This window comes from Hippopotamus amphibius, chromosome 7, assembly GCF_030028045.1.
Source record: "Hippopotamus amphibius kiboko isolate mHipAmp2 chromosome 7, mHipAmp2.hap2, whole genome shotgun sequence".
Lineage (NCBI taxonomy): Eukaryota > Metazoa > Chordata > Mammalia > Artiodactyla > Hippopotamidae > Hippopotamus > Hippopotamus amphibius.
Window position 1 is genome coordinate 112987469 of NC_080192.1, and position 12702 is coordinate 113000170.

A 12702-nucleotide genomic window follows, 5' to 3' on the forward strand; every position below is an offset into this window, starting at 1 on the left:
CAAAACTATAGTAATCTAGACAGTACTGGCGCAAGGACAGACATATAGATCAATGGGACAGAACAGACAATCTAGAAATAAACCCCGACAGTTATGATCAATTGATTTTCACAGGGGCGCCAAGACCGTTCAATGATGAAAGAATAATCTTTTGTAAACACGTGTTACTGGGTAGCTACATGCAAAAGAATGAATTTAAAGACTTCCCTGGTAGCACAATGGATAAGACTCTGTGCTCCCAATGCAGGCAGCCCAGGTTTGATCCCTGGTCAGGGAACTAGATTCCACATGCATGCAGCAACTAAGGAGCCTGCCTGCCACAACTAAGAGCTGGTGCAACCAAATAAAGAAATAAATATTTTTAAAAATTTGCATAACCCATAAAGAAGAAAACCAATGAAGTTAGACTCCCTCTCACCACATACAAAAAGGAAACAAAAAAATGCATCAGAGACCTAAGTGTAAAAGCTAAAACTACAAAACTCTTAAAAGAAACTGAGTTAAATCTTCATAACACTGGATTAGGCAATGGTTCTTAAATGTGACACTAAAAGCATAAGCAAGAAAAGAAAAAAATAGGTAAGTTGGACATCATAATTAAAAACCCTTGTGCTTCAAAGGGCACCATCAAGAAAGTAAAAAGACAACCTACAGAAAGGAGGAAAATTAACTGCAAATCACGTATCCAGAATAAACAACTCTTACAACTCAACAAAAAAGACAACACAAGTTTAAAATGGGCAAAGGATATGAATAGATATTTCTCCAAAGAAAATATACAAATAAACTATAATCCCATGAAAAGATGCTCAACATCTTTAGCCATCAGGGAAATGCAAATCAAAACCACAGTGAGATACCACTTTCGCACCTACTAGGATGACTGTCATCAAAGATACAGCCAATAACAAGTGTTGGTGAGTAGGCAGAGAAGTTGGAAACTTCACACACTGCTAGTAAAAATGTAAAATGGTCTGGCTGCTTTGGAAAACAGTTTCGCAAATAGTTAAATACAGATTATAAACAGAGATACAGATCATAGACATCTAGATAGATTGCTGTATGATTCCACTTTCACAAAATGTTCAGAACAGGCATATCCATAGAGGCAGAAAGTAGATTAGTGGTTGCCAGGGCCCAGGGGGAGAAAATGAGGGAACCATGGGGAGTGACTTCTAATGGGTATGGGGTTTCTTTGGGGGTGATGAAAATGTTCTGAAATTAGTAGTGATACTTACATTACTTTGTGAATATACTAAAACCACTGACATTTACTTGAAAAGTGTGAATTTTATGGCATGTGAATTTATATCTCAAGAAAGCTGTTACTTAAAAACAAGAACAGACTACAGGGTGCAGGTGTCCTTAGTGACTCCAACATGGCAGCCTGCCTCCTCCCTATTTGGCCGACACGGTGACCTATAGAAAGGGACCCCCAGCTTCCTGTTCTGTTCTGTTCTGTTCTGTTTGGGTCTCCTCCTCACCTACCTCAGAGCACTAGCCCAGCCACCTCAATTCTTGCCTATTAGAGCCAAAGCAGCAGCAATAATGAAAACAACAATATGGCTAACGTTTATTGTGAATTACGTGTCAGGTATTGTTGGAACCGCCACCACGCAGGTGTGAGCCCCGTCAGCTCTCACTTGGGCGCTGCGGGAAATCTCCTGCGCACACACCACAGAGGACCCTCTCTAACTCAGCGTGTATCCCTTACGACAGCATCCAAGGCCCACAGCATCAGCCCCCACCCTCATTTTCGCACCCCAGCTCCCTTACTCTCTCCCTCATTTCACTGCAGAGCACTGGTGGGGTTGCCAGATAAAATACAAGACAAACAGTTGTTTTAATTTCAGATAAACAATGAATAATTTTTTAGTAGAAGAATGTCTCAAATATTGCACTATTCATTGTTTCACTGAAATTAAAATTTAACTGAGTGTCCTGTAATTTTATTTGCTGTATCTGGCAGCCCTGTGCACTGGCCCCCAGGTCATTTCTGAAACACGTGGAGCTCAGTCTCCCCCAGAGAATTTTGCATTTGCTCTTCTCTCTGCCTGAAATTCTCTTGCCCCAGATGTGCACATGGCTCCCTTTCAAATGTCAGGTTTTTGTGCAAATGGGACCTCAACAAAGGGGTGTCTCTGAGCCCACTTCTCCCTGGCACTCCAAGGCTCTTTACCCTAAGCCTTCATCACCACCTGACATATAATATATTTAGCTGTTGATTGTCTACCTTCCCCTCAGGATAGTGGGAATTCCTTGAGCGCAGGGCTTCTTTGATTCACTGCTGCACTCCCAGTGCTGAGAACAGGACCGGGCATGGAGCAGACAGTAAGTTGATATTTACTGAGTGAATACAGAGCGCTGCGCATGGGTTATCTCATCTAACATTACAAAAAGTGCTCTGAGACAAAGACTGCCATCAATCGTGTTTCACAGATGAGGAATCCACGACACAGAAAAGCCAAATAACTCACCCAGAAGCCCCCTGAAGCCAATAATGGGGCAGGTCCAGACACAGGAGCTGGACCCCAGAGCCCCCGTTCTGGCCCCACCTCACTGCACCAGCTCGTCACAGGCAGAGGCGCATCTCAGAGCTCAGGTAAGAGGTGTTTCTGCCTCCCTCCAACTTCTATTACTTGGGGTTAGAGGAAGGAAGGAACCACCGACATATCTGAGAGTCTGTATTTGCATCAGATGCCTTAATCCCAGAACTGAGTTGCACAGCTTAATTTTGCCCACACAGTTACTGTTTAACACAAAGTGTATCGAATAACCACTTAAGCATCCATGTGACACAGAAGTTTGTGTGGGTGTCTATACTCACTTTTATTTCTTCTTGAACATCAGAATTACGGAAATTTAAATCAGGTTGCTCTTTCATAAACTGATGAAAATAGCACTGGTTTCGTACTTCGTCAAAGTGCCAACTGGAGTTTCCATATACACTTAACTAGCAAACAGATAACAGCAAATCAGTTACTTAGCACAGTTCCTGTGATGCTAATGCCCACAAAGAAATTATTATTGACATCCTGACCATGTGGACTGAGTGCACGAATCCTCAGAATTTTCCTTCCAGCGTCACTAGGTAAATAAATTCCCTAAAATGCTACCCGCTGGCCTAATGCCCCACAAATATGGTTGTGATGTGTTTGTACAGTAGAAGCTGTTCCCAACAACCGCATCATCAAACCAATGCTCTCAAAGGCAGGACAAAGGCCAACTTAAGGAGCAGTCCTTTGTAATATATTTTCTTGAATCTTCTGTCCAAACTCTGGATTCCTATTTGTGAAGAAAGCAAATGATGGTCGATTTGGCAGAAAGGCATATTGCGTTGGTCTTGGAGCGTGAATCCAGATAGAGCGAGTGTTTAAACTGTATCCTCAGAAAAGTATTAGAATCATTCAATTTCAAACTCTACTAGTCCTTGGGAATAAAAGGAATCTAGCAGCCTCTAGTGTTGGTTCCAGCAGCATTTGACACGGGTGCTGCTTTCCTCCTTCTAGAAATGTTCACATCGGTAGCATTTCCAGAAGGAGGAACCTGTGGGAGAGTCCCGCAGGGCTCTGTCTTGGGCCATTTGTTCGTTTCACGCTAAAGAGAACATTTGGACAACTTTTACAAACTGAGGGATTTTGCATAAATATTTTCTTTTTAGTTGGAAGACCAAGTCACACTGGGTCCACACTTCCATGGTGACAACTGGCCCAAGCTAAGTAGTAGCTGATGCCTTTCAAGGAAATATACACTCACCACCTCACCTTATGGCCCACCTGGATACAAACCCGGATAAGATTTTTACAGTATATATCAGTTAAAACAAACAAACAAACAAACAAACCTCTACAAATCTATTTCAAAGGGACAAATAATCCAATAAAAAATTGGGGAAAGAAACCATTAAAGAGGTGTTCAACAGAAATGGAAGCTCAAGTGAATAAATGGATGAAAAGGTGTTCAACATCATTAGTAATTAGGCAACTACTACATTAATAATTAGTAATTAGATAATCATTAGCAATTAGAGAAATGTAAAATTAAGGCCTCAATATGATACCAATTTATGTTCACTCAGTAAAAATTAGATTAGACCCAGTCCTTAGCCCTTTCATTTATTAGCTGTGAAACAGGGCAACATGCTTCACGTTTCTCTGCCTCATCTGCAAAATAGGAATGAAAGCCTAACTCATAAGATGGTAGGGTGGGACTTCCCTGGTGGCACAGTGGTTAAGAATCTGCCTGCCAATGCAGGGCACACGGGTTCAATCCCTGGTCTGGGAAGATCCCAGATGCCTCGGAGCAATTAAGCCTGTGTGCCACAACCACTGAATCCCGTGTGTCTAGAGCCCATGCTCTGCAATAAGAGAAGCCACCACAATGGGAAGCCTGCACACCTCAATGAAGAGTAGCCCTGCTCACCACAACTAGAGAAAGCCTGCGTGCAGCAACGAACACCCAATGCAGCCAAAAACAAAATAAAATTTAAAAATAAGATTGTAGGGTGAATTAAATACATGAACGAATGCAGTGACCATACAACACAGCGCAGAGCCTGGCACACAGCGAGCACTTGGCAAATGTTTGCTAGCGTCATCAGCATTTTAAAAAGTGGTGGATTGAGGAAAAGAAAAATTAGGGAGATGAAACTGCCAGGACTTGCTAAGGGCCTGTTCACCAGGCTCACATTAGAGCCATTCACAGAACCTGGGATGTGGGAGTGTGGGGGAAAAGATACACAGCTGGCTTTTGACATGTGGCCTTTGAGTGCCGTTGGATCATCTAAAAGTTGATGCCCAGGAGTCAGCCTGTTTAAATGTTTATGGAGGTCAAGGAGGCGGCCCTGGAGTGGGGAGAGATGATCCAGGGTAAAAGGCTCCGCAGAAAGCAGGAGAGAAGGCGAACTAGAGTGGGCGGAGGGCCTGGCCTGCGACAGGAGCAGAGTTGCAGATAAAGTACAAGACATCCATGAAACCTGAATTTCAGATAAACAATGAATACTTTTTAGTATAAGTGTGTCCCATGCAATATTTTACACTAAAAAATTATGCATTGTTTACCTAAAACTCAGATTTCATTGGGCTTCCAGGATTTTCATTTGTAAGTCTGATAACCCCAGACAGGAGAGACTGGCCTCTGCTGCAAAAGAGGCAAATAGAAAAGGGTGTGAATGGGGACAGGCAGGTGTGACGGCTTCTGGTCTTTCTTTAAAACAGGTTTGCTGCCGAGAGTGATAAGATGGGGAAAAGGCAGGTAGGATGTTTGAAGGGGACGGAGGGCATGTTGATAGTTGGATTTAGTAAAATTCTCTCCAAAGAGTGGATGGATCAGTTCAGGTGGGGACAATGAATGGGTCCAGAGGCTTGGATACTAAGGTCAGGTAAAGAGGAAAAGGATGGTTGGGTTCATTTATGGCTAGTTTTTTGTTGGACAGTGGAGTCAAAAAGTCAGAAAAGTAAAAGGGTTTGGGGAGTTGCAAGACAGTTACGGAACTAATAGCACATGGAGTCTAAGCTGGACAGAGTGGGAAGTAAAGGAAAGACGTTAATAGAGAGCACAGGTTTTAATTTGCTAAAACACATCAGCTCTACAATGAAATAAAAAATCCAAATCCAAATGATTAGGAGGCTTGGGACTTTATTTCTATTTCTTTGGAAAACTTGTTCCCCTTCCCACACACTATACCCGTCATTTTTTTTTTCTTTAAAAGACCTTTATAAATAACCTAGTTTTAATCACTGAAAATCTGCCCATTTGCCCTCTGTAAATCAAGCACACGGGTACTTACCCAGTTGTTGGGTGGTATGGTTGTACCATTTTCACGGGTACAGTCATGCCAGATATAATAATCACTATATTTCCCTGTCCGGTTCCGACTCCACTGAAACCAAGCATGTTTATCACTGGTGTGGTTTGGTATGAAATCAATGATTAATTTTAAACCTAATGAGTGAAAACATTTCGAACGTTAGGACAAGATTATATTAGAATAATGTAACAGTGAAGGAAAAAGTGCTTTAAGCATTTGGAGAAATGCTTTTCTTAACCCATCCCACCCACCTTCCATTCACTCTACCTTTATCATGTATGGCTGCAACCAGGTTCTCAAAATCTTTCATTGTTCCAAAAATGGGATCGATTTCTCGGAAATCTTCAACACCATGTCGGAAATCTTTAAGGGATGATTTATAAAATGAAGTAATCCAAACAGTTTTTATATTTAAAGTTGTGATGTAATCCAGCTTATCTTGAATACCTGAAGGAAAAAGTCAAAGCCATGTAAAATAAATAAAGTTTGGGTTTTTTTAGTTGAAGGATTAAAAATAAAAGGAATAGGGCTAAGATGGAAATATTTATATTGAGAAAGCAATATTTGGAATTTTGTTGAATTTGGGTGAAATTCAAACAGCAAGGTCTAGTTCTTCAAACAACAGCAAATTAGTCTTCTAGCAATAACCTTTGACTTTTAACATTGATGCGTAACATTTAAAAAAATCTTTCTAGGGCTTGTTCATATTTTATACTTAGAACAAGACTACATTATTGTTAATTTACTCTACACATGGTTTTTGAGCACCTAATCCAGGCCAGATGCTGGTCTAAGTGCCAAGGTAGAAAGGAGAATAATGCATGGGCCCTGATGGTCACGTGGTCTGTGCTGCACTGTCCAGTGTGTAGCCACCTGCCACGTGACTATCAAGCACTTGCAATGTGACTTGCCTGAAATTGAGATACACTGTAAATGTAAAACACACACTGGACTTCAAAGACCCAGGATGAAAAGAATGGAAAGTAGCTCATTTATATTTTTATATTGATTATATGTTGAAATGATATAGTGGATATGTTGGATTAAACAAAATATATGATTAAAATTAATATCACTCATTTGTCTTTTACTTTTTTAATGTGGCTCCTAGAAAACTGACAATTACCTATGTTGTCCACATTCTATTTCCCTTTGACATCGCTGAAGCCCAGAACTTACACTCTTCAAGAGAATTCTAGACTTGGCTGAGAAGAGATAGGGGAATGAAACTGTTTGTGCTTGAGACCTTGAGACCTCCTAGGATAATTCGCAAATAGCGGGCGGGGCGGGGTGCTTCTAATTCAGAGTCCTCAATGCAGAGTCAGAGTTGAGTTTAGTATTCAGTCTCCAGGAACTTTTTTTTTTCTTTTTTTCTTTTTCTTTTTTTAATTTTATTTATTTATTTATTATTTTTTGGGGGGTACACCAAGTTCAATCATCTGTTTTTATACACATATCCCCGTATTCCCTCCCTCCCTCGAGTCCCCCCCACCCTCCCCGTCCCAGTCCTCTAAGGCATCATCCATCCTCGAGTTGAACTCCCTCTGTTATACAGCAACTTCCCACTGGCTATCTATTTTACAGTTGGTAGTATATATATGTCTATGCTACTCTCTCACTTTGTCTCAGCTTCCCCTTCACCCCCGCCCCCCAAACCTCGAGTTCTCCAGTCCATTCTCTGCATCTGCATCCTTGTTCTTGTCTTGTCACTGACTTCATCAGTACCATTTTTAGATTCTGTATATGAGAGTTAGCATACAATATTTGTCTTTCTCTTTCTGACTTACTTCACTCTGTATGACAGACTCCAGTAACTTTGTACGGAACCCTATGTGCTTCCTGCAGTCAGCCTGTCAGAGGTGGATTACAGGAAGCACAAAACACTGAGACCAAAGCGCAAAGTCCCCTGACTCCTGGCCTCGGGGCCCTTCCCCTGTAACAGGCTGCTTACCTTTGTCCTCTCTGTACCTCTGTTCCCCTCTGTGAGCGGCTGTGCGGCCTCACAGAGTGCCAGCAAGCAGCAAAAGAATTTTCATGTAAGTCAGATTTAAGTCAGAATTTTGATTTATATTAAGAACCAGCAAAAAGGAACAGGATGAGAAAAACGAAGAGGTTGAACAGATACAAAGTAAACAAGGGATTTCCCAGGCCCACTTCCAGGGGACAGAAGGCAATAAACTAAACTGAAACCTGGAAAGTTTTCTTCAAACCATCACAACAAAACCCCCTCAACCTTGAGGAAAAATACCTATTAATTACAGGAAGCAGACAGTCCTTCAAGGAAGTTATTGGAAATGACAAAGCGGTAATTAGAAGTTGCCCTTTGCAGGTGAATTTAGAAGCTAATTACAGAGGGAGGGCCAGGAAGTGGGGAGTGTTATCTCTCTTTGGGTTTAGGGTTTTTTGGCTGTATTCCATCAAAACATCACGTTGAGAAGCATTTCCTTTGTAAGAAGCAGCAGGGTTGGAAGGAAAGTCAGCCAGATATGTTACAAGGCAGTTATCAGCCGTGCAGGTCCACCCAAAGCATCACAAGAGTTCTGGGGAGGGAGTGTACCCTCTGATTGGGAGGTTAAATAATGAAGGAAGTCGGTTTGAAACCCATCTTGAAGGACAGAAAGTATCTCAGTTAGTTAAAATGCAGGATGATTTTTAAAAAGAGAAAAATTATATGAGTGTGAAAAAGAAAAGCCTTTTATTGGTTATTAAGGAAAGTTGGAGATTTCAAAAGTATATTTGTAACATTTTAAAATTTAATTAAACTCATTTCCACTTCCCAAACTCTATTAGATCATTCTATTTTGTCTTCTTCAAGCCAAAAGTAAAATTATCAAAAAAAATCATTATCAAAAATTACTATTAGTTTATTTTTGTTTCTTATTGCTGCCCTTAACTAGGGTGATCATACCAACCACTCTGCCTGGGACAGTTCCTGTGTATGGTTTGTGTCCTCATTTGCACAATAAATAATAAGGACATTCCACATATAACACACTATGAAATTATTAGCATAATTTTAAAAATATTTTTTACTTGTTCTATTACTATGGATATTGTTTTAAATAATTCTTAATTCAAGTAATGACCAACCCACTCTATGCCTTTTCTTCTTTCCTTCATTTCTCAGGATTTAAGACTGAGAAATGAAGGACTTTAAAGACTCAGCCTGCACCTTTTAATGACATCACAATCTTTTTCTAAAATATTACTTACACTTTGTTCGCTAATCAGAAACTCTCCACCAGATTGCCAAAGTAGCCACTGCACACATGGGAAAAGGAATTCTAAACAGTCACTCTGAGGAAACCAACTCTAAAGAGTACAGAAGCAGGACACATTTCAGGAGGAAATTTGCTCACGTAAGAAGTTTCGAATGGATGACCAACTATGCAAAGGTTCGTATTAGGCAATAAACTAAACAGCTCTATGCAGGTTCACGGGGCTCCATCAAGTATCCTTTCATCATATGGGAAGAATTGCTGGGTTCTGCTGAGTGGCTTTTTAAAATATCATAAACAAGGAGAAACTTGGCATCACAAGTCCTACAGGTGGAATGTGCTTACCATACAACCCAGGCATAGTGTGCTTCAAGGATTGAAAGAGCCCCAAACCAACCTCATCCCCGCCCCGCCCCAAACTCTCAAGGCACGCACCTTTTAGATCTCCATTCCCATCCTTGTTGCTGTCCTTGAAAGACCTCGGGTAGATCTGATACATGGGGCCTGCCTGCCACCAATCCAGGCACTTCGGAGAGATGGCAATGATGGCTATGGTGGCCGCAATGAGCACAAGCACAGAAGCCACGCTGAGCCAGAAGAGGATCTCCCGGGGCACCCTGTAGCAGGCTTGGCCAGAGAACCGGAACAGCACCTCCTTGGGCATCCCTGCATAGGGCTGGACATCCTTCAAATCGGGCTCTGGGGGGTCAAGGATGTCCACGGCGTTGTGCTGCGGGCTGTCCTCTGGGCTGCCTGGGTCCTGGTCCCTCTCCAGTATGTCTTCATTTTGTACAAATCCGTTGTTTGTCTGGCCTCCCTTCATATTCATTACAATGGAATCTCGCTTGCTTTTATCCTCAGCCATTTTTCACAGTCTTATCCCTGCGGAATGCCTTCCTGCAGTAACAAAAGCAGGAAGGGAACTTGCTGAAATGCTTGGTCGTGTTAATGAGTTTTGCGTGGTTTATAAATAAACCTGGATGGACAAAGTCCAGCCAAGGAAGAAAGGGTAAAGGTAAAGGGGGTTTAAAAAAAATTCTCTTTACACTTGTGAGGCTGCTGTAGCTACAGTCACAACCCTGAGGGATTCAGATCTAGACAAGGACGGGCACAGAGGAGGGGAAATGGGATATGAGGATACAGGATTCCATTGCAACTTAAGATGTTGTTTGATTGAATGTACAGCTGTTCACAGCAGCATTATTCACAACTGTCAAAAGGTGAAAACAACCCAAGTGTCTATCAATGGATGAAGGAACAAACAAAATGTGACATGCACCTTAAGAAGGAATGAAATTCTGACCCAGGCTGTAACATGGATGAACCTTGCAGACATTATGCTAAGTGAAGGAGGCCAGACACAAAAGGACAGATATTGTCTGAGTCCACTTATACGAGGTACCCAGACAAATTCATAGAGACAGAGAGGAGAAGGGCAGTTCCCAGGAGCTGGAAGGAAGGCAGTAAGGGGGAGTTCTTGTGTAATGAATATAAAGTTTCCATGTCGGATGATGAAAAAGTTCTGGAGGTGGTTGCGCACCAGTGTAAATGTACTTAATGCCACTGAATTGTACACTTACAAATTCTTAAAGTGGTAAATTGTATATTACGTATATTTTACCACAATAAAAAATAGCTTACTTTGTTTTTCTTTTTAGCTAGCTTTGAGAAAAAGAAACAAACACCAAATTTTGCAAGGGGAAACATGCTTTTCTTTATTTTCTGTTCTGAAGGTCTCTTCTCCTACAAATTTAAGAGGAAGAGGATCTGGAGGCAGGGAGCAACACCACCTTTGTTGCTGAAGCCATTTTATTTCATCTCAGTTCAAGCCAACCTGATAAATATCTATTTGTACACTCAGTTCAACCTCAAGTGCCTTCAGTCTTTTTTCCTATTTTCAGAAGAGGAAATGGCTGCCCATTCTTGGAAGCACTTTTCAAAGTGGAGGTGGCAGGATAGGAATTCCATGTCTAGAAAGCTCAAGTGCTTTATTATAGGTAAACAGTTCTTAATATAAGCCCTAAAGAGTTATTTAATCATTGACAAGTATAAAATACAAATTTGCAACCTTGAGGAAATTACATTGCAGTTAGGTGTGCTTTCCTAGAAGATGATGCAAACCTTAGAAGAATATGATGATTCATGGCTTCCAAGTAATCAGTGGCACAGATAATAAGCAGCTCTGTGACTCATTTGGTCAAATAAGAATTTTTTTCTTTTAAATGAGGAAAGTTATATAAATTCCTAATATTATTGTTATTTTATAAAGTGACCTAGAAGCAGTAATTGGTATAGAGGAATGAGCTATTTGATTTTGGCCAAGTTATTTTTTAAAATGAGTAAATCCCAATATCTAGCTTGTTGAATGCATCCAATAAGTGGCATCTCTCATTATTATTAATTAGGCATATTGTATATTTTTTTTAAATTAAAGGAATTTAACTTTTATGTCTTCAAATTGCTTTATCTCTCAAACACATAATGGTAATTTTCACAACATAAGCTAATTGAAATGCAGTTACTATTTGGGAAAAAACAATATGCAAAAATACCCCTAGTTCTACAATAATTTTAGATTATAAAAATAACTTTTAATTATAAATACTTAACTAAGTGTTCAATCATACAAATGCAAAGAAAACTCAACATCATAACAATACAACTTCATGACAGAAATGTTCCATTTTGACCTCTCCACATTTTATTTAAAATAACAACAATAGTATTAATACTTTGAACTTCCAGAATATGCAAACTAGAATCTTTTAAAAAACAGTCTGGAATAATTATCCAGTCTCTGGTGGGAGGATTTCTTTAAACAACAAAAAGAAGACTGAATTGACTGAACAAAATATTTGAATAATAAATTCAAATATCACAAAGCATACTAACTGAAGAGCATATGACAGATTGGGAAATGCATTGATAATAAATATGCCAAAAGACTTCCCTGGTGGCACAGTGGTTAAGAATCCACCTGCCAATGCAGGGGACACAGGTTCAGTCCCTGATCTGGGAAGATCCCACATGCCATGGAGCAACTAAGCCCATGCGCCACAGCTACTGAGCCTGCACTCTAGAGCCTGAAAGCCACAGCTACTGAGCCTACATGCTGCAACTACTGAAGCTCACGCACCTAGAGCCTGTGCTCTGCAACAAGAGAAGCCACTGCAATGAGAAACCTGCGCACCACAAGGAAGAGTAGCCCCCACTTGACGCAACTAGAGAAAGCCTGTAAGCAGCAACGAAGACCCAACGCAACCAAAAAAAAAAAACCCAAGAACTTAATGTTTTTAACATTAAAAGTATGTATATATTGTTAGACAAATGTATACATATATGAAATTTCATAATATAAATTTTTAAAAGTCAGTAGAAAAGGAAGAAAAGAATGTAAACAGATATTTCACACAGATCAACTCACTAATGTTAGAGAAATAAATAAGCATTTTCAATCAAAGAATTTCTAAAAGATAATAGTACTGGCAAAGATGCAGTGTAAATTGAGATAGTAATTCTGGAAAGTAATCTGGCAATGTGTATCAGGAGTTTTAACATTTTCAAAAGCTAAAAATAAATAAAGCAAGCTCTACTGGATTTTAAAATAAAAACTCCAGGAAAATGAAGAGTTGATACTAAAAAAGGATAAGTCAAAAAGATCAATTGAACAGATTG

The 12702-nt window shown here is 40.2% G+C and overlaps 1 protein-coding gene across 1 annotated transcript in view; it reads right to left on the reverse strand.

Annotated features, from left to right (window-relative positions):
* The window catches only part of SLC3A1 (solute carrier family 3 member 1), a 30120-nt gene extending 20212 nt beyond the window's left edge, over window positions 1-9908 (reverse strand). The window contains exons 1-4 of the mRNA XM_057743474.1: window positions 9463-9908; window positions 6077-6256; window positions 5789-5943; window positions 2828-2953 (exon numbers count right to left, since the gene is read on the reverse strand). Of these exons, the coding sequence (XP_057599457.1) occupies window positions 2828-2953; window positions 5789-5943; window positions 6077-6256; window positions 9463-9892 (891 nt within the window). The 5' untranslated portion in view covers window positions 9893-9908. The remainder of the gene's footprint in view (window positions 1-2827; window positions 2954-5788; window positions 5944-6076; window positions 6257-9462) is intronic.
* Between the last annotated feature and the right edge of the window lie 2794 nt (window positions 9909-12702).